The sequence below is a fragment of the Anguilla rostrata genome, chromosome 5, assembly GCF_018555375.3.
Source record: "Anguilla rostrata isolate EN2019 chromosome 5, ASM1855537v3, whole genome shotgun sequence".
Lineage (NCBI taxonomy): Eukaryota > Metazoa > Chordata > Actinopteri > Anguilliformes > Anguillidae > Anguilla > Anguilla rostrata.
Window position 1 is genome coordinate 52,981,050 of NC_057937.1, and position 21,553 is coordinate 53,002,602.

Below are 21,553 nucleotides of genomic sequence, written 5' to 3' on the forward strand. Positions count from 1 at the left end.
AATCATTCACACTCTCTGATTCCTTGTGGATCTAAACTCTACTCCTCAGTTTTCATTGTGCATTAGCTTGGCTTGGCGTAGCTTAGTGGTCATCTGTCATTTCCTCTGGATATTCAGGCCGGACTTGTCCCATGTGAGCCCCGTCTGTGACTGTACCATTTATCATCTCTGGAAGACGCTCCTGGGAAAACAGTGTCTCATTCTTAAAAGACACCAAGGAGGGCCAATTTAGTGCACCTGAGCAATCTCCACGGTAAGTGTTGGGTCATTTCTCCCACCACACGCATGGTGTATTTCCACACAATTACATTCAGCAACATTCTTTTGCAACGAGCCAATCTTTTTAAGTTCATTTCCTTTTGTTGAATTTGGAATTTTAATTCTGTTTCATTTTCAACTTTCAGTTTTTCCCTGCTGGTATTGTAGGAAAATTTTGAGACTCCCCATGATTGTGATGACGTCACATGTTAAAGTTAGGGTATTGCCATCAATGTTGATCAGACTGTTTCCTCCAAACTCTCGATGCGGCATGATAAAAATATATCACATGTATAACTATATACCAATATAATCAATATGTAATCCAATAAACCTATATCAGTAGTTGCAGCTAAGCTTATGGAAACGCTAGAAACCACAGTGTACACTGTAGAAAAAAAGCAAACGCAGAAGGCTTAAAAAAAACCATACTTACTCAGCAGAAAATTATTGCCAAATAGAAGTGCTAGAAGACAAATACTTTACAGTGACCCCTGTGTAACCTGAATACAGTAAAAAGTACAGGAGGCTATAACTCTGTAACTTGTATGCTTAATAGAAAATTACAGAAGGCGATGACGTGTATGCATAATGGAAAATTACAGAGTGAAGACTGATATTTTCTAAAGGGAAAGTTGGGGTAACTTTCCATAATGAAGAGATCACCTTAGAACAGAAAATCATTTTGGTTCTAAGAAGGTCAGGTTGACCCAAGAGCAGGAAATTAAAATCATTATGGTGCCAAAAAGACCAGATGGCTGGTATTTTTAGAAATGTGTTAAGGGGAGTTGTGGGGTACAATTTGTGTATAAAATGTATGCAAAACTGACAATCGAGGTTCAATTCGGCTGAATTTATCCGACTTTGTGCACCTGTGCAATAAAGTCTAAGCTTTCTGAAGAGCTTGCTGCTGTTGTGTCTTTTCCCTCGTGAAATTGTTTTCTACAGATTGGCGATTGGCGTTGAAGTCTGTCGGTTCCTAGACACGACATTTGGGGGCTCGTCCGGGATACGAAAGAGGGATCGCTGAAGCTCCCGGCTCCTGGAGACAGAGGCAGAGGGTACTAGCCCCTTAAAAAGCCGTGCAGCTTATCAAAAGGTAAGAGTATTTAACTATTTGTTTCGGACTGGGGCCCTGTCCCCTCTGACCTCCTCTCCATGAACGCCGGGAGTGAAATCCTCTCGTAAAACTAACCCGGACACTAACACCGAAAACTGAGGGGAAGAAAGCAGTGAGCTCTTCAGAAACGTGCGCAGCGAACCGTGAGTGAATTGAGTGTGGTATGAGTAAAAGGACGATATATATTGTTGTGTTGCAAGGTGTGCTGGAACTAGGAATAATGTTTGAATACATTGTTGCTGCTGAAGGTTTTCACTGTTGCTGTTGTTTTGTTGCAAAGTGTGCTGGAACTAGGAATAATGTTTGAATACATTGTTGCTGCTGAAGGTTTTCACTGTTGCTGTTGTTTTAAAAAGAGGTGCCAGAGACTTGGGAGGAGAGAAACCCAAGAAGGGCCACCTGCAAGAGCTCTGGTAAAAGCGTGTTTGGGAAAAACACTGTCCTCTGAGGTATAAAGTAAGAGAAGGTAAAATATTGTTAAACTGTGTTTATGCTTAGATTAGATTCTTGTGCTTGCGCGGAACTAACGTTGTATTGAGGCAACTGAGGAAAAATTGTGATTTATGTGTATGTGCAACTATAAAGGAAAAAGGGGGAAAATAAGTAAAGAAACGTGAAGTGTGTAGAAGGTATAAAATAAAGGTTAAATATATAATAATATCTTTAAATATGAAAATAAAATAAAAGTATTAGCCTCGGCTGAGAATAAAGGTTATATAATAAAAGGTTATATAATAAAATATAAATAAGAAATAGAATAAAAGTATTAAAGTAAACATAAAATAATGGAAAAAAGAGAGAAAACGCTGGTTGAAATAATCACGGGAAAATATCCTAAATGTAAAAAGGAGATCGAACATATATCAGAAAAATGGAAAAAAAGAACTAAAAGAATGGCGACAAAATGGCCTAAGGGGGGTACGTTTGATAGAGAAATATGCGATCAGATGGGAGGGGTAATAGCAAATTATAGAACAGGAGACAAGTCAGAAAAAAGAAAGCTAAAAAGAGAACAGGAAAAAACAATTTTAGGATGGTTTAGGTCCGCTTCCCTAGAAAAATATTTAGGAATAAGTAGGGGTCGCAGTGAAGTAATGATTCCTCCTCCGTATGCCCCGCAGTCATCGGGACAAACGGTAATAAAAAAGAAAGGCTTGTATCCAATAGGCCCGGTAACATCTGCAGTAACAGTGTGTCCAGTAGTAAAAGGACAGGTTCAGATACAAGGGTGGGTAGAACATGAGGAAAGTGAGGAACAGCTCGGGATAGAGAGAGCGCGGCTCGAGGAAGAAAAGGGAAAAATAGAAAAAAGGGTAACAGAGCTAAGGAGAGAGTACAAGGAAGTGGAGGAATTAGAAGAGCTGTTAAAAGAAAAATATAACCAGTATGATGAATACCAAGCCAAAGCTTTCTGAAAAAAAAAAAAATAAATAAATTGTTATACATGGGATATATTTTTATCATGCCGCATCAAGAGTTTGGAGGAAACAGTCTGATCAACATTGATGGCAATACCCTAACTTTAACATGTGACGTCATCACAATCATGGGGAGTCTCAAAATTTTCCTACAGTAGAAAGAATGTTAAAGATTTATCTGCATAACTGTAAAGAGAATGTTTAACTTTGTTTAACCGGGCACGTCAGAGGTGTCAAACTCAAGGCAATGGAATGAATAACCCATAAAGAATCATAAAGTCCTGCAACATCCAGTCCCACAGTGCCTGTAGACATTTGTGATTTCCTTTCAGTTACCCGCTGATTTTGGCCTTGGAAACAAGCTATGTGGATTGTCGGCCAGTCAATGACTTGAAGTTAACACTTATATACTGGAACATGCCGAAAAGCAGCTGAGCAGGTGTGAGCAGGTGTCTTTTGCACATGTAGCTGTTACAGTAATACATTACCACGCCCAGGCAATGTGAGGATACTTGGGAATGTAATAATACAACTTCTCGACATCATGGTGATTTTGTGTTCTGCATTTGGCTTTGACGTTATTATGATAAATTTGGTTTCCCGATGGGGTGCTTCAGGGTTAGCATTAATCATGTTAAAAAACATTTACACCGCGGTTGTGATTCTGTCTGTGATTAGCAAAGCTGGAGGGGACTAACTTTTAGCTAAATGTAAGCAAGCTCCCTAAATCACACACTTCTACCATTTTCCAAGTTTCAAAAGTTTTATATCACGACCTAACATTAAGGACAGTGTTTTACTTGCCCAAGGTGCATTTCCACTGGCCCAGCAGCCAAAATAAATACTACCACTTTTTTTTTACAATGACAGACTATTTGCATTAGAAATAGTCAAACACCAATTTACAGTGCTGGTTAAAGACTGTTGTCCTTTATTAAATATGAAAATCTGACAGTCACCACTGCCACTTTCTTAGCGGTTTCGACTAATCACAAATGCATGTTGGAAATCGTGGATGACTTTGCCTGGGGATTTAGAATTTCGTGCTGCGATGCTTGGAGTTTAATTTAGGATAAAACAATTACAGCAATAAGTCAGCTAACATCTACTTATTTTGTCAGCTTGCTTGCAATAAATAATAGTAGATGAGTCTGGTAGAGAGCCACCGTTATTATTTTAATGTCACTTCAGTAAATAGCTGTTTTATCAGGCAAGTTAATATGCCAAGGCGATTAGTTGTGTTACGACCTGGGCGTGGGTCAGACCACAGGATGTAGGATAAGGGAAATGAGTGGGGAGTGAGCACTACCTAAAATCTGCCTAGTCTTCGAAGGCTTTGAACGCTGAACTTCAGGTCAATTAGTCTGTAGTCTGAAAACCAATAGTCCGACTAGTGTACCCCAAATGGAGTTTCACAATTCCACCCTGAGTACCTTCAAAAACAAAAAGGAAAAATTACAAAGTAGTGTCATGATGGAAGGATTTGTGGTAACACACTAACTAGCCGGAGTCACTATACAGTGAGCAGAGGGCAAAACAGGTTGAGGTTGAAAATGGCAACCAGTGGCAACCAGTAAGTTACTGTAAATATAAGTGAGTTACTAAAGTACAACATACTTTGAACTGGATCAAAAACAAGGACTTGGGGACCTTCACAGCTTGATCCTAGTCACTCAACCGGACGCAAAGCATTTATACTGTAAGCCTTTCCTTTATAGCCTTATCCTGTGTTTTGTGTCCCAGCCCCAGCCATGTCCACACAGATACAGAATGAACAGGGCGTCGGCCTGTTGACAGGATCCTCTGCTCCAAACAATAGTTCTGAGGGGCCCAAGAAGGACAGCCCCCAGAAGGCTCGGGGCCAGTGGGCCAACAAAGCTGAATACCTGCTGGCTGTGGTGGGACACATAGTCGGGCTGGGCAATATCTGGAGGTTCCCTTACCTGTGCTACAAGAATGGTGGAGGTAAGAGTTCTCTGCACACCTGGGGCTGCAATAGCAGGTGGAAGAGTGTGTTTCGTTTTTCAGTGACGAGTATTGATCAAGAAGGCTGCGCAAAATTGTGGTGGTTTGAGGGCGTGAGCCAAGGTGTACAGAGATATATCATTTGGAGCAGAGAAAAAATAGAGTTTGATCTGTGTCTGTAAATGGTGTGGATCCATAAAGCTTTGAAGCTGGAGCACAACTATAGGGAGATGGGAGAGTGGGTTAAGGACTAAACCTTGTGGACCTAAAGTTATTGAGCATATCATTTTAGGACTGAGCTGTGGGACAGTAAGTGGGTGATCAGAACAATTGGGTTGCTTCTCTATACCCACCAGATACTCCCTAACATTGAATGTTCAATCCCCTAGCATTGAAGCTGAAACATTCAGATGTATTCCATATTTTGTATATGCATGAATGGGCATGGCCAAGAACAATACTGGAGCAACGAATGTTCTATACTGTAATATAGCACCAGAACACCTGTAGTTAGGAAGCGGAGTGGATATAATGACGGAAGGGAAGAGTTAACATCTAGTTTGTGTACAGAATCTAGGGTTTTACTGGGTGGGTGGTGCTGTGGTGCTGGGGGAAGGGCTGGTCAGAAGGCTGTGAGGGGTGAATTGTCATGTTGGAATCTCTAGGCTAGGATAGGTATACTACGCTGGCGATGGCAGATGCTGGGCAGTGTCTCACACTCCCTCACACCTCTCCACAGGGGTGTTCCTTGTGCCTTATCTGCTGTTCCTGGTGCTCAGTGGCATCCCCCTCTTCCTGTTGGAGACCTCTATGGGCCAGTACACTAGCCTCGGGGGAGTCATGGCTTGGAGAAGCTTTTGCCCACTTTTCGGAGGTAAGACTTTAACCCCCTGTTTGCTAGGCAGGTGCCCAACACAGGCAAATTGCCTCTGTCAGTTTCAGTATTGTTGTGGTACTGTAGTTTGCATCACATCCTCTTTAAAAGTCAACAATATTATGATTGTTCACAGATATTTCACGGTAATGTAAGATGAAAGAAAGCTGAACTAATTCATATATAGAGGATGTGATGCAAACAACCACAACAGTACTGCCAAAAGGTTCATATAAAAATGAAAGTTGTGAGCTTTTAGCAGTGCACCAATTTTGATATAACAAATTAACACTTCTGTGCACAACATTACTTAACAGTGGTATCCAAACATGAGTTGCATGGTCCAGCAGTTTGGAAGAAGTGAAGGATTAAAATAAGAATGCATGCAGATTCACTGGCCTCTCATTGGCCAAGAGCAGTATTCAAAGTGATTTCCTTATTTGTATGCATCCCCATTTACAACCTAATTTGCATGCTTTTCCACTTGCCACCCTGTGTCTCTGCTTACAACCTGATTGTTACGCTTAGCTGTTTCCTGTATGTTCTATATCCAGCTGTCAGAATTAAATTATTCTTTTTCTTTTTTTTGTGAATTATTTTTCATCCAGGAACCATTCCTGAAACTTTCCAGTTATGTTTCATATGTCCTCAGTGACATTGCATTTATCCGTGGTTTTGCCAGCAGTGGGATGTAAAATCTTTTTAAATGTATAACCGGACAAAATTTGAGCCAAAAATATGAGTAAAAGTCAAGAACAGTTACATAACAACAGAAGTTTTTATATGGCTTGTCAAAAACAATCCAGTCTTACATAAAATAAAATATGAAGTCAGAACTACAGAAGATAAAAAGTTAAGATACCTTTTGAGTACTTGTAGGGATTAATCAAACATGTAATTCTGCTACACTGTGCAGCCCATGCAAAACATATTTTATCAGCTTTAAAATCTATGTTCAGTCTAGTAAAAGTAACTGTGGGACTTTGCAGGTGTGGGCTATGCAACTCAATTACTGGTCCTTCATGGAAACGTGTACTACATCACAGTCCTGGTCTGGGCTCTTTTCTACCTGGTGAACAGCTTCCAGTGGCCACTCCCCTGGTCCCACTGTAACAACACCTGGAACACAGGTATGCTAACATAGATTTAACACCTGGAACACAGGTATGCTAACATAGATATAACACCTGAAACACAGGTATGCTAACATACATATAACACCTGAAACATAGAAAAAGACTGCAGATATAATACCTGGAAACTGGTAGACCAGCACAAAGGTAAGGCCTGGAATATACTGTAGGTATTCTAGCAAACATATAACAGTTGGAACACAGGTAGATGATCACACATGTAACACCTCGAACACAGGTATACCAGCGTACAAGGAAAAACCTTGAACTCAGGCATTGGAACACACAGGTAATGCCAGAAACGCAGGTAAATTAGGCCAGGCTGAAATTCCAAAGTTGAAAGAGAATTTACATTGTGATTCTTATGGAGAAGCTTGAGTTGTGCCCAAGTGATGTTAGTGATGCTCTGGCTGTCTTTGGTAGAAAACTGCTTTGTGTCTGAGGGACGCAACCTCACAGCCAATGGAACTGCCCTGCCAGAAAACGGCATGTCTTCCGTCATGGAATTCTGGGAGTAAGGCCAGCCATTTCTTTTCATCCTCCTTGTAAAAAATAAAATAAAATGAATGAATGAATAAAGAAATACATAAACAGCAGACAGCTGAACTGCATCATGCTGCAAAAAGCTCTATATAAAGACCATGTAAATATTATATATTCCATACAGTAAATACTGTATATATAATACATTGTCATAGATGTGGTACAGTGTCAGATTCATACCAAAGCAGTGTGTGTGTGAGTTCAGCAGAGAGGTGTACTGGGTGGTGTCACACTGCAGAGTGTGGGTGCGTGGGTTTGTCTGCAGGAGGGAGGTGTTGCAGCTCTCCAGCCGAATGGAGGACCTGAGTCCAGTGAGCTGGAGGCTCGCTCTGTGTCTGCTGGGAATTTGGATCCTCTGCTACTTCTCTGTGTGGAAGGGAGTGAAGTCCACAGGCAAGGTGAACTGATCTGGTACCCCTGTGTGCTGGGACAGAAGCCATTAAAATTTAAGAGCCATACATACCTGAAGCTAATGGTGGCAGGGAATCATGCTGTGCTGAATGAAACCATAGACCTTTATTTAAGTGTGTTTCCATCAAAAAACAACGAGGCCTCTCTAACTGTCTGTCTTACTTGCTCTCTCTCTCTTTCTGTTTCTTTCCCTCCCCCATCTCTCTCTTTCTCTCTCCCAGGTGGTGTATTTCACTGCCACATTTCCCTATGTTACACTCCTGGTTCTGTTGATCCGTGGGGTCACCCTACCTGGTGCAGGTGACGGCATCATCTATTACCTGAAACCCAACTACGTCCGCTTGGCTGACCCACAGGTACTGTAAACTGAAAAAATTATAGTCTAGCCCTGACACAGAGGATGAAAACCTTCAATATCTGTCTAACTCTGATATATCTAATCTTCACGCTGACACCGTAAACCTGAAATAACTGTATAACACTGACACAGGTACAGTTAACCCAAACACACCATGTATACTCCAACACAGGAGCTGTACCACCTAGCAGACAGCTGTACAGACAATGTAAAAGTGGTTTTCTCTCTGTTTCTATTTATTTTGTCCTCCATCATTCTTTTTTTCAACATCAATTTTTCTCCCACTCCCCCTCCAGGTGTGGATGGATGCCGGCACTCAGATTTTCTTCTCCTCTGGTGTCTGCATGGGATGTCTTATTGCTCTGGGAAGCTACAACAGGTTTAACAATGACTGCTTGAAGTGAGTGATGCAGATACAGACAAACATACACATACACACACACACACACACATACTATAAGAGTGCAGTGCCTACAGAACACCATTTCTGTACTATCGTTTTCAGTGTGCAAGGCCTTGTTGATGATGGAGAATAGATAAGTGACGCTGGTGGTTACAGTGCTGAACATTCTAGCTCTCACATTCAAAATGTTGCATAACTCAATGTGTTCAAAGGGATATCAGAGGGATATATTTTTTGTGGTTTTCAAATGCTGAATATTTACAGAAAAATTAAAAATGTATTTCAACTTACAGCAGTTCATCAGGAGTTCAAGAACTGAAATGGATTAAAAACTTGTAGTTCTCAGGCATAAGGATTTGGACTTGCAGGTTGGGGATGCTATAATATAAAAAGTGGTGGATAGGGGAGTGACTCGGTCCTGGCTGTCATCTGGTGTATGGATAATTTTCACTACTTTAGTTTGAACACATTTCTTCTGAACTGACACTCATGTAACTTCCAAACTTGGAAAAGAGGTTCAAACTGTCATCTTCTGCAAATTATTTGCATCAGGGTTTTTTGGTGTTTTAAGAGGTTCTTATTTGGATGGGTTTTTAATTTTGTCTTGTGATAGATGAACAGTGGGTGATTAAGTGCTTGATTGATTGACTGAAACACTTTCTCTGCGTGGCAGAGACTGCTTTACCTTGTGTATTCTGAACAGCGCCACCAGCATCGTGGCAGGCTTCGCTGTTTTTTCCATACTGGGTTTCATGGCCCAAGAACAGGGCATTGACATTTCGGAGGTGGCACAATCAGGTGAGCGACATTTTTCATTGGCTACTACAGGCCTCATTGGCTGTTTAATTTCCTACTTCCTGTTCAGAGCTGCAGGGCACTCACCTTTAGTTTTAGGCCCTGTATCAGTAAGAAAACTGTCATGTAACCTGTCCTGTGCGTACGTGAATGTAGAGCTGTGTTTGTGTCCGTCACACTGCATCTCTTTGACTTGTATCTCAGGTCCTGGTCTGGCCTTCATTGTGTTTCCCCGGGCGATTGCCATGATGCCCTTCCCGCAGTTTTGGGGGGTCTGCTTCTTCCTCATGATCATCCTACTTGGATTGGACTCTCAGGTCCGACTCACACGCACACACAGTCACACACACACACACACACACACACGCATATATGCATCCATGACGTCAGGTGCACATAGGCACACCCCTGTATTCAGAAATATATACACACATTCAAACATATGCTCATACCTCTCTCTTCCTCTCCCTTCTCAGTTTGTGGGCATAGAGTCTTTGATGACATCTTTAACGGATCTGTACCCAACATTCGTCCGCAAGGGATATCGCCGGGAGCTGTTGTTGCTGCTAATGAGCATAGTGAGCTTTCTTCTGGGCCTGATCCTGACCACCCCGGTAAATCATAGCGCCCCCTCTGACAACCTCCAGCAGTACACCTTCCAGCAGTCTTCCAAACACAAAAGACTTATATTTGTATAGCCCTTATAACCCCATATTTGTATCATTATCCTTCATTCGGTGTATCCCAATGAGTAATGCCCACTATTATCAAATCCTTCAGTTCAGCTCCTGCATTTAGAAATTCACCATAATGGGACTTATTTACCTTAAAATTGTTGTGTGAGTTGGCACTGGCATGAACAAGATACCATTCATTTAGACGCATCACTCATCTTTTCAGCAGGATGAGCTTTATGGTAGCCCCAACTTAACTCTAATCTATTATTATTGGTGCACGCTTTATCAATAAGTTCAAAATGCATCTGTGTGGTTCATTCTCGCTCTCCCAGGGTGGTCTATATGTGTTCCAGATCTACGATCACTATTCATACTCTGGGCCTGGTCTTCTACTTCTGTCAATATTAGAAACCTTAGCCGTTGGCTGGATATACGGTGAGAACAAAGGCTGTTACTCTCAAAATTCCAAGACTGCTAAAACAATTAGCTTTCACCCCACACAATTCTGTCTTGGTATTGAAGTTGTGAGTTTTGACATGAGAATTGTTGACATGAATTCATTTCTAATGACTGGCATTTTGGAGAGATATTGTCTGTAACTTGTGCAAGTGCCGTGTCACCTAATTAGAGGGAGAGAGGTAATTAGGCCTGGTTGGAGGCCAAATAGAAACAAAGATGAGTTTTTATAGCTTTATTTGCTCCAGTTGGCATAAGCAAATGTTATGTATCTAGAACATCATCATCATGATATGTAATATCATTAAGACTATTTCTTTATGGTTGCTGGTTTTGTATTGGATTGTGCTATATTTTTCTTTTATAATGAGTTCTACAGCCTCTTAAAAGCCTCCCTTGAAAAAGATATTTTATCTCAATAGGACTCCCCTTGTTAAATGAAGGATTAGTCAAATTAAAAACAGTCTACATTGTCCCTTGCAATCATTGCAAAGTAAACAAAATGGTTTGTCCAATATTATTTTTAGGGGTCCAAGCTGCTGGAACCCTGTTGTTTTTGTTTGGATTCTTTCTTCTTCCATTTCACCTCAAATAACTGTGAGCTGGATTTGCCTAGAATCATCAAACTTGGTAGGCTTGTTTGGATGGCTGAACACTGGGATCCTTTAAATTATGGCACAGATTGAACACCTGGTGGTGTTGTTTTTTTCCTAGAGTCACAAAACTTGGTATGCAGGTCCCTCTCCTCATGATGAGGAAACTAGTCCTAAAAGCTTAGCCCAATCAAACCATGTGGTGGCACTATAGAGAAGAAATATTTTAAAAATCACTGCTGCATTTGGGGTCCACCCTCAGAGCCTCTGTGTTTGGCAACTGTTGCTGATGCTGCTTGGACCCCAGGAATTGCTGCTTGCAGCTAGTTTAGATATTGTAACAGGGAGAAGTTGTGAATGGTAAATTTGTGTTCATATGATTTATTCTTCTGGGGAGCAATGTTTAAGAATGTCCTCGTGCTTCCCTTTGGTTCCCAGGTTCAGACCGGTACTGTGATGTCCTCCAGAGCATGACTGGCTATCGGCCGTGGCCCATATTCAAAGTGTGTTGGAGCTACGTGACTCCAGCCTTTTGTGTTGTGAGTTTTCCTTGAACTTTACAATGTCTGTGACAATGTGCTGCCAAGACACACCTGCAAAAGGTCACCATTATCAAATCAAATCACCGGTGTGCAGTATTCTTTCCTGTGTCTATAACATTTCCAACCAGCCCGCTATCTAGTTAAATGGAGCATCACAAGAGAACATAATTGTCTGTACTGAATTTGTCCAAGCACAGGACCAAGACATGCGTCTTTATTGAGACTTTACTTGCCAAAATAGAAGGTGGTAGTTGTATCTAACCTTTTTTCTCTTTCTAAATGGTTTCCGTCTTACACTATTCAATGCTAGAGTGTAATGAAGAAGAAGAAAAAAAACTAAATCATGTCCAATGAGGAAATATAATGTTAAATGCATTTTGAAGTGTGTTGAAGCAGTAGAGGGGCATTTTCTAAACTCTGTGTTTGCTAACTGTATAAAATTGTTTTCAGTTATGCAACATTCTGTGGACAATATTATCCATCTCTGAATTGAACATTGTGGGATGTGTGTCTTTTTGAGCACCATAACATTCTCTTTGTAATGTTCACTCAGGGGATCTTTGTGTTCTCACTGGTGTGGTGGCCTCCTGTAACCCTGGCCAAGGGGGTGGTGGCTCCAGGATGGGCGATAGCTCTGGGCTGGCTGCTCTGCCTGTCCAATATATCTCCACTGCCCCTGTGGACCACTTATGCCCTGCTCACCACTCCTGGCAGCTTGCGCCAGGTTAGTATCCTCCTGTGCCACGTATACCAAATAATAATGTGAATAGTGCATAATGCCTTGCTCCTTTTGTCCACTGCCCCCCCCCCCCCCCCACACAAATTTCCCCAGCGCATCTGTCAGCTGAGGAATGGGGCATTCACCCCCAGTCCAGAAAACGAGTTCCAAGCCATTGAACTTCAGCCTCCTGCTCCTAAGACAGATGCCAAAGTAACCAGTGACCTCGATGTTAGTGGGCTGGAAACTCCATCTGAAGGACTTGCCTGAGCCAGATCCGAAAGCACATGGTCCTGGGAAAAGTAATAGGTGATGGGTTAAAATTCAGGGTTGAAGAATGTTGGCAGGGAGGAGGGGTTACAGGAAAAGGATGAGTGCTTTGTATCCATTTGCTGTGATTGAGTGTCAGTTGGTGTTGAAATGAGACAGCCTTAGAGACTATACTACAGTGATACTACTGGATTCCAGCAGTACACCCAGGAGCCACCCTAATCTATCCTTCAGATGCATATCTTCATATCTATGGCTTTATTCTTTGCCACTGCTGTTTGTAATATGACAGTGACTCATCAGACTCTGAAGGACACTGCAGCCATTCATGACTTCCACCTCCACGGCCAAAAAGAGGTTAATGTTAATGTGTTAATGTTTAATGTGTCTTGTAATCGTTCACATTACCTATTTACTGCACTATGTCACTGTAATTTTAACCTGGTTAAATAAGTTTGAATATTTACATAATTGGCTGCAACTGAGAGCAGCCAGCAAGCTGTATAGCAGCATTTGGATGTATCTCAAGCATGTGTTTTGATTCCAGATTCTGACATTGGACTTACAGTATAAGAAAGGTGAATGATGTAATTTTTTTCCCTGATTGGAAAACTGATTGATTGATTGGCACACATGGAAAACAGTTTCTGGATAGAGGTATCTATAAGGAATACTCATTTAATACAGTATAAAGTATATTTAACTTGCCTTTCACCATGAAGAATCTTTTTTTTGAGATTCAAAACTACTTTGCATGAGAGACCAGGCACCAGTGAAATAATTGTGCTAGAACCAGGTTTATTCACATTCGCACATATCCTGTCTCAGTTTAATTGGGCTGTTGGCTAAACTCAAGCCCTAAAAAGAAACAATGAAGCCCTCCTAAGAAGCAAATGAAAATAGTGTGGCTTTTTTCAGAGTAATTTGGACAGTGAGTGCTTGTGTGTAGGCATGGGGAGGTGGGGGGGGTGCACTGCAGGGTGCACTTCCCCACCTGGGCACAGAGGTTCATAGATCATTGGCGGTTACCATGGTAACCCTCATCAGAACGTCCTTCCCTTCCTTTGTTTTGCTTGGCAACAGACCTTTGGCAAAGTGGACTCTGCCCACTCTCATCACCTTGGATCAATGTTCTCCAGCCCCAGTCCTGGGGGCAGGCGGTGCATGGGTGGGGTTTGCACCAGCTGAGCTCTCATTGGGTCAGGCTCTGTGGAGCTATTAATGCGACACTGATCTGGATTTGACAGTGCTGAGGATAGTGGGAATTGTACCTTAATACCAACACTATTTGGGGTCCAGAGGGGCTCCAACAGTATAAATGGGCTAAATTTTAGATTAGGATACAAGGAGACACGGTGGGGTCTGTGTCTATGTATGGGTCATAGGGGAACTCTATTGTAGGAACCTTTGAGTGAGACAGCACATCTCTGGCTGACCAGGCATGAGGGGATTCATAATAATGAAATGAGTAACGAATGTATGTATTTACATGATTTTATATAAATACCCCCTACCATCATTCATAGTTCCAAGTGCTTCTTGACCACCCCAGCCCTGCAAAAATAAAACATTTTTAGACACTTGATGAGATCAGATCCATTTTGTCTTCACCCAAAAGAGCTGCTCAGGGAAAGATACAGGAAAAAATATCAGCTTCTGTTTTACATTATTTCTTCTCTTCTTTCCCACAACCTCTCATTTCGTTTGCATCTCCTGCATCTCTTTGTGTTTGTAGGGCCTAGTAAATTACTGTGCATCAATACTGATCTGGCAGTTGTGCCAGGTCTTATGCATGATTTAGGATTTTTACACAACTCAGTTTTGTGAGGGTGTAAATCTATCAGTGTTATCATCTCTGAAAATTCCTGTGTTCACCAAAAAAAGATGAGTTTGTAGGTGGGCTTAAAAATGGCCATGCAGGAATAAGTGCAGAGCTCTGTGTATTTGTGTGAGGGTGTTTTGGGGTTTTAAATTTAGTCAGGGAATGAAACACTTGAGACTTGAGTGGCTAAACCCAATAGTTTTTTTTTTTTTTTGGGAAATTTTATATTTTTCCTTTTGACCTGTACTGAGATGAGGTCACTTGACATCTGTGGTTAACAGATGTTAAGCAGTCATAGTGTGGGTATTTCAAAGAGAAGAGAGTGGTGGAGCTGGAATAAATAATTGAAAAAAACAAAAAACAAGCAAGGTTGTAGGGATCCAGAGAAAATCATTTGCATGCATGTGTGTGTTTGTGTGCTTGTAACTGGGGACCATGGCGGTGCTACACATCCAGAAAGAAGGGACCGTGTATAAAAGTGGGGACATTTTCTAGGTCCCCACTTGGCAAATGCTTAAATCTTAAAATGATAATGAGACCTCTCATTGAAGTTTTATTAAAAAATTAACAAGTGAGGACATGATGTGTCTTAAGTATGTAACTTCAGTACTCAGTGTTGGCCCTGTAGGCTGAAGCCGCAATTTAAGTCACACATGTTCACGTCTTTTAACACTCATCCATTATCTTTATTGGCTAAGAACTTCAGGCAGGTTTTCAGACAACTGGGGAGCCACCCGTCTGACACACTGCTGAAAACTCCAAATGTCATGTAAGTTTTTAGTAATTATTTTTGCCTCATAATTTATGTCACAAAACTTTTCAAAGTGCTATTTAGTAAATTTATGAACAATTATACTTGTGAAATATGCACATTGGGTTGAGGTAATTTCGTATCTCCTTAAATCATGATCAATGCTGCAAGACTAGTACTAGTAGCAATATTTATTAGATAATACGGCCAAAATTTAGTTAGAAATTTGATCAGTTTTTTTGAGCAGTACTGTTGTGAGGGTTTATGCATTTTTAGAAATAATACCCATTCTTAAAGCATAACAATAGATTTTTGAAGTGTGCAGTAGGAAAATAAAAATGCACTACCCTTCATAACGTGGTCCACACTTGGACAGTACAGAATGATGAGTCCTCACTTAGGTCCACACATGGATGCCATAGAACAATGTGCACCTTGCAGCATGTGCTTAAAGACAAAATTAAGGTTTATTTTATTTTATGTGGAATTGTGAACTTGAAATCCAGCTTTATTCAAGTATAGCCAGGCAGCTTATGAGCAAAGGATTTAATATCCTTCTACACAAATAAAATCAACTCCATGTATAGAAATCATATCAGTCTGTTCTTCTTTCATTACCAGACTTCTGTGAGTTTGAAATTGAATCCTGGAAATCTGTTATTTATGTGAATATGAACTTAGAATGCCAGTTTTTTTGCCACAGCTATGGCAAGGTATTTGTCATCTTCTTCATATCTCATTATAGTTTTTGTCTTTCATCAACTTTTTGAAGAAAAATTTTTAATAACTAACAAAGAACTTTGTGAGCAAGTATTCTGCAGTCCCAACCAAAATCTCCCAAAAAAAAAAAAAAAAAAAAAAACAGAAACCAAGTGGAATGTTCCCCAACATCCTTGAAATATTAAAGAATGTCGGAAGGCAAAACCCTTGTCTTGGTGTATCCTGCCGCACAAGGGTCTCTCCCCCTCTTCATAAGAAACTGGCTGTCAAAATGGTGGACCGTCACCACACTTTCTGCCTCTTGTCGTTTGGGCTTTATAAATAGAATCGACGCTGTTTTAAAAGGCAGCGTGTTGCAACATCACACATCACAGCAGGAACGTCTTTTTGGTTCACCACTGTCTAAATGATTTTGATAAATGTTCAGCAAAAACATTTATTTCTAAAAAAGGTGGGTTTTGACAGTGTGGGCAATTGCACACACAAAGAGCACAGACAAAGACCGCAGCAAAAAACAGCATTTTTTAGTTTAATTGAGGCCTTTGGGTACAAAACTAAACTAATTGACAGGAGGTCTGGAGGGTCATTTATTTTCAGAAATTGTGTGAAATTATTTCCACTGGCAAAGCCCTTCTGACGCTAATGAAAGACACTGTATAAATGGGAGTACAATTCCTTGTTTGGTATATAGGGTAATGAAATCCAGCAGTTTGAGGCCTACAGGCCTTCCCAATTTCACACAGTTTGTAAAATGGCAATGAATCAAGTCATGTGGTGTGGCATGCATCCATTGGATGAGAATGACTTGGGTATGAGGATCTCATACTAACCCCAGGTATTTTTGTTTCCCAGAACATTTTCAATCATTTAGAATAAATGGTCTCAGTGCATTCATTTATTTGGTTTCCTGGGTGTTGCCTGAACATTTGAATATTCCGTGAATATTTTTCACCACGAACATTGCAGATATGAATTAGAAAAAATTTCTCTACTAGCATGTGTACCGATGACCATACAAAATGTGTAATAAATGCATGTTTTTTTAGGGAGAACATTTATGTTTTTTAAATGACCTCATACATATTATTTTGTATTTGTATTATTGTCTTCATGACATCAATGGGTTTTTTGATGTTTTCAAAGGTCCCAATGGCTTCAATTAGGGTTTAGGGCTCAAACTAGGGTTCAGCTAGGGTTAGGGTTAGGAAAATGGTAAGTCTGAGGGTTGAGTCAAGTTTACAGTTGTGTTTAGCAGCTTGAAGAAAGGGTAGGACATGGGTTTGTTAATGATTTTGAATGAACCAAAAAAATTGTCTAGTAGGATTTGTACCTCTGACAATAAAAAGTATCTAATAAATGCATATTTTTTAGGGAAAACATTTTTTGTTTCTTAAATGACCTCAAATATATTATTTTGCATTTGAATTATTGTATTCATGATAATTACCTTGTTTTCCATCAATATTAAATGGGTTTTCTGATGTTTTCAAAGGTACCAATGGCTCCAATTAGGGTTTAGGGCTCAAACTAGGGTTCAGCTAGGGTTAGGGTGAGGATAATGGTGAGTCTGAGGGTTGGGGCAAGTTTACGGTTGTGTTTAGCAGCTTGAAGAAAGGGTAGGACATGGGTTTGTTAATGATTTTGAATGAACCAAAAAAATTGTCTAGTAGGATTTGTACCTCTGACAATAAAAAATATCTAATAAATGCATATTTTTTAGGGAAATTTTTTTTTGTTTTTTAAATGACCTCAAATATATTATTTTGCATTTGAATTATTGTATTCATGATAATTACCTTGTTTTCCATCAATTTTAAATGGGTTTTCTGATGTTTTCAATGGTACCAATGGCTTCAATTAGGGTTTAGGGCTCAAACTAGGGTACAGCTAGGGTTAGGGTTAGGGTTAGGGTTAGGAAAACGGTAAGTTTGAGGGTTGAGGCAAGTTTACGGTTGTGTTTAGCAGCTTGAAGAAAGGTTAGGAGATGGGTTTGTTAATGATTTGGAATGAACCAAAACATTTCTCTAGTAGGTTGTGTACCTATGACCATACAAAAATGTGTAATAAATGCATGTTTTTTTAGGGAGAACATTTTTGTTTTTTAAATGACCTCATGCATATTATTTAGCATTTGAATTATAGTATTCATGATATTTACCTTGTTTTCCATCATTTTAAATGGTTTTTCTGATGTTTTCAATGATACCAATGGCTTCAATTAGGGTTTAGGGCTCAAACTAGGGTACAGCTAGGGTTAGGGTTAGGGTTAGGGTTAGGAAAACGGTAAGTCTGAGGGTTGAGGCAAGTTCACGGTTGTGTTTAGCAGCTTGAAGAAAGGTTAGGACATGGGTTTGTTAATGATTTTGAATGAACCAAAAAATTTCTCTAGTAGCATGTGTACCTATGACCATACAAAATGTGTAATAAATGCATGTTTTTTTAGGGAGAACATTTTTGTTTTTTATATGACCTCATACATATTATTTTGCATTTGAATTATAGTATTCATGATAATTACCTTGTTTTCCATCAATTTTAAATGGGTTTTCTGATGTTTTCATAGGTTCCAACGGCTTCAATCAGGCCCGGCTCCAGCTGTCCGAGTCAGGGTGGGCCGAGTGGCATTTTGGGGTGGGGGGGCAAAACACCATTAAGAAATTCTATCAACCAATGTTTGTTTTTATGTGAAGAGGATATATCCAAATATGTAATAATCACGGCTATCACAACCTAACCTAATTTAAAGATGATCTTATGTACAGTCAATTTGTTTTTCATGATGTCAAGTTTCAATATAGCTGCAAGCAGTAATGCGGGGCCCTACGAACATGTCCAAGCTGGGTGAATACTAGGTGAAGGAGAAAAGAGTCCTAGCGGCATATATTTCAGGATTTTGGACAATCTACATACCTGTGCATGAGATGATCCAACTTCCGGTTCATGAGAAACATTACTTCGAAACATGAATGTGCATTAGAATAATGTGCTAACTTTGTCACGCCACAAATCACACTATTTTTAACGAAACAACTTTTCCTTATCACCCTTGATGGAGAGGATACCCAAGAGTACACGTGCTGTGGTGACGGAATCAGGTAAACCGTTCATGAGAAGATGAGTTTCAAAGCGTTATATTAGCATTAGCTTCCCGCCAAAATGTCAAATGCCTGTAATTTCCTTGTTTTTTGAGATATCTGCAACTCGACATGGTACAACATGGTAGTGCCCTCTTCATGCCCAGTCCGTTTCAAGTCCCTAGATTATTGTTGTAAAAAGTTGTAAGCGTTTGAAATTTGTGGCCAAATTTTGTTTTTTTAAAATACCAGTTTCTCTGCCATCTTGGAATGGATCTCTTAGCGGTTAATGCCCTATAGGGAGACATACACCATACACGTACATGGGCTACTTCGTAGGACCCCTAATTATGGATAGTAATGTAAAGTGAAGCAATAAACCTGGAACCTTTTTGTATGACTGACTGAGCTTGCTTGGAGCAATACCAATGATCTTGTTGTCAAATACATGGCAATGGAGAGATTAGCCCATTTAGCCAAATTAGCCTAATTAGCCTCTAAGGCATACTTACTAAGCAAACAATAGACAGTGTCTTTTGGGGGGAAAAAAAACTCCCGAATCTTTATTATGTGAACACATGGTCAGGACAGGTGAAGACTGTGAAGGGAGGTGTCTCTGAGGAAAACATCAGGCCGTTGGAGTCAAAAATAAGCCTCCATTTTCTGGGTGGAAGCCTTTGTATCTCGTGCCGATGAATCCTCAACCTGCTGCAGCTGCAGTCCTTTATTAAAGACAGCCAGCACTCATTGATTGAATTATAGGTGCAATCAGTGGGGCGCTGTCCATGCTGATCAGATCTGACACATGGCTGCTGCCCATGGGGCTGCAGTCAATGGGAATCAGGAAGGGAGGGAGAGGGAGAGATGTGCACACTCCTCACACTGCAATCTTTTAGGGCACATGTTTGGCAATATGAAGCCGAATGTTCCTCAACATTCTTGTACTTTTAAATTTTACATGCACATCCAAAAATTCAGCCCTAGTAAGAGGTGACTCATAAATAGAATAATATCCTGCACAGATTTTAATATTCCTAAATGGTAACTATTCTTAAAACATTTCAACCAAATAAGTCTCCTGTTCTTTTTTTATTTGCCCATTTCTTAACCAATAAGATGGCTCAGGCGATGAGTGTGAGGTTGGTACAATGGATTGGGAAGTTGATGATGGAAAGATCTATTATTAAGTGCAATGCGGCAGAAAAAGGAACGCTGCAACCCAGAAACGTGGACATGGTGCGTATGATTTCTCCCCAAACGTGATGGACTGGTGGCATGAATATTAGTGTCTGGGGTGTTGTGGGGTGGGCAGTGTGTGCAGGAATCTGTGTGAGTGAAGCTCATTTTGAACATTTTGTGCTGAGTGATATGAGATCTATGAAAGACTTTGTATTGCATTAACAGAATCTTAGTGGACGAGCTCATTGTGAATGTATTTGAACAGATCTGGGTTCAGAAGTTGGTATCAGTGGTGATTGATAAATCATTTCCCCATTGATTGATCGGGGAATGCTTTGTGGAGGTCCTAAGTGGTAAACAGGTACATACATGCGATATATATATAATCCTATGTATTCCCCGGTGTTCTCTGCTCATCTGGTAGCCTTAGACTAAACTGACCGCCTGGTCTGGTGCCTGGCCTACTCTTTGCTATCATTCTTTCCTCTCCTATGACCAATTGTGCAGACAGGCACAGTCACTTCAAGGTCTGATGAGGTAACAGATGGAGATTTGAAAGTAATTGGTGGATACATTCGATGAGTGTGAGCAATGTGTAGAGAATCTGAGTTTTGCCATTAAAAGATGGATGTATCAGGAGGTTATTCAGAGTTCTGTAGGACTTCCTAGTAGGCACTCTCCCTGTGTCCCCAGATTGGTTTATAAAAAGTCACTGATTGGACCTGCTGTTGCCATCTCATTTTTTGGAGTTCCTGAGTCTGATCCTGGGGTGTTGATCACTACATCACCTATGTCTGCCCCCTTAAACTTAATAACTGGTTACATCACCTTTAGCAGCAATAACTGCAATCAAACGCTTCCTATAATTTGATATCTGTCTTTCACATCACTGAGGAAGAATTTTAGCCCACTCTTCTCTGCAGAACTGCTTTAATTCAGACAGATTAGGTTTTTGAGCATAAACTGCTCTTTTCAGGTACTGTCACAGCATCTCTATGGGGTTCAAGTCAAGACTTTGAATAGGGCACTACAAAAGTAATACTCTAACATAAATTGCAGTATATTTTAGTTATTTTATTAATATTATTCTTTTAATATTCTTTTTTTCTTATTCATAGTTTATTATATAGCCCCTCTGCTTCATTATGCCTATCTGTCTTTGATGGGGGAGACCTAATTCAGTTTTGTAACATCTTCCACATATCTTGTCCAGTGTTAATTCAACTCTAACGGTGTTAATTCAACACTTAATCGATTACATTTTGTTCCACATTCCAGAGTCTGACCAAATGTTATCTGTTAAGAGTTGAATTAGCACTGTTAAAGCTGAATTAACAGAGATCATTTTACTGTGTAGTGCTACAGCCCTTTGCCTGTTCCATACCTGGTGATGCCTTTCACTTATGACTGCGATTGAATACTAATGTCCCCCTCTAGCGGTAAAAAATGGAATAGTACTTGAAATAGCTGGAA

The 21,553-nt window shown here is 40.3% G+C and overlaps 1 protein-coding gene across 2 annotated transcripts; it reads left to right on the forward strand.

The window, feature by feature from the left end:
• Window positions 1–38: 38 nt before the first annotated feature.
• Window positions 39–14,117, forward strand: LOC135255672 (sodium- and chloride-dependent GABA transporter 2-like). 2 transcript variants are annotated; one of them, XM_064337171.1, is made up of 16 exons: window positions 54–253; window positions 1,207–1,791; window positions 4,540–4,761; window positions 5,501–5,635; window positions 6,625–6,765; window positions 7,192–7,282; window positions 7,577–7,709; window positions 7,944–8,078; window positions 8,377–8,480; window positions 9,157–9,281; window positions 9,483–9,595; window positions 9,755–9,892; window positions 10,288–10,390; window positions 11,443–11,543; window positions 12,100–12,270; window positions 12,379–14,117. In XM_064337171.1, the coding sequence occupies exons 3-16, from the start codon at window positions 4,548–4,550 to the stop codon at window positions 12,532–12,534; spliced, it is 1,860 nt and encodes a 619-aa protein (XP_064193241.1). In that variant the 5' UTR covers window positions 54–253; window positions 1,207–1,791; window positions 4,540–4,547; the 3' UTR covers window positions 12,535–14,117. The 2 variants fall into 2 exon arrangements, with proteins under 2 accessions (XP_064193242.1, XP_064193241.1); XM_064337172.1 differs by lacking the exon at window positions 1,207–1,791 and having other exon boundaries at window positions 39–253.
• The last annotated feature ends 7,436 nt before the right edge of the window (window positions 14,118–21,553 follow it).

Excerpts from the sequence above, each read along its gene's own strand:
- LOC135255672 (XM_064337172.1), top strand. The coding sequence starts at position 4,548 with ATGTCCACACAGATACAGAATGAACAGGGCGTCGGCCTGTTGACAGGA. Across the intron at positions 9,596-9,754 it reads TACTTGGATTGGACTCTCAG|TTTGTGGGCATAGAGTCTTT; the intron begins GTCCGACTCACA and ends CTCCCTTCTCAG. Across the intron at positions 9,893-10,287 it reads GCCTGATCCTGACCACCCCG|GGTGGTCTATATGTGTTCCA; the intron begins GTAAATCATAGC and ends TCGCTCTCCCAG.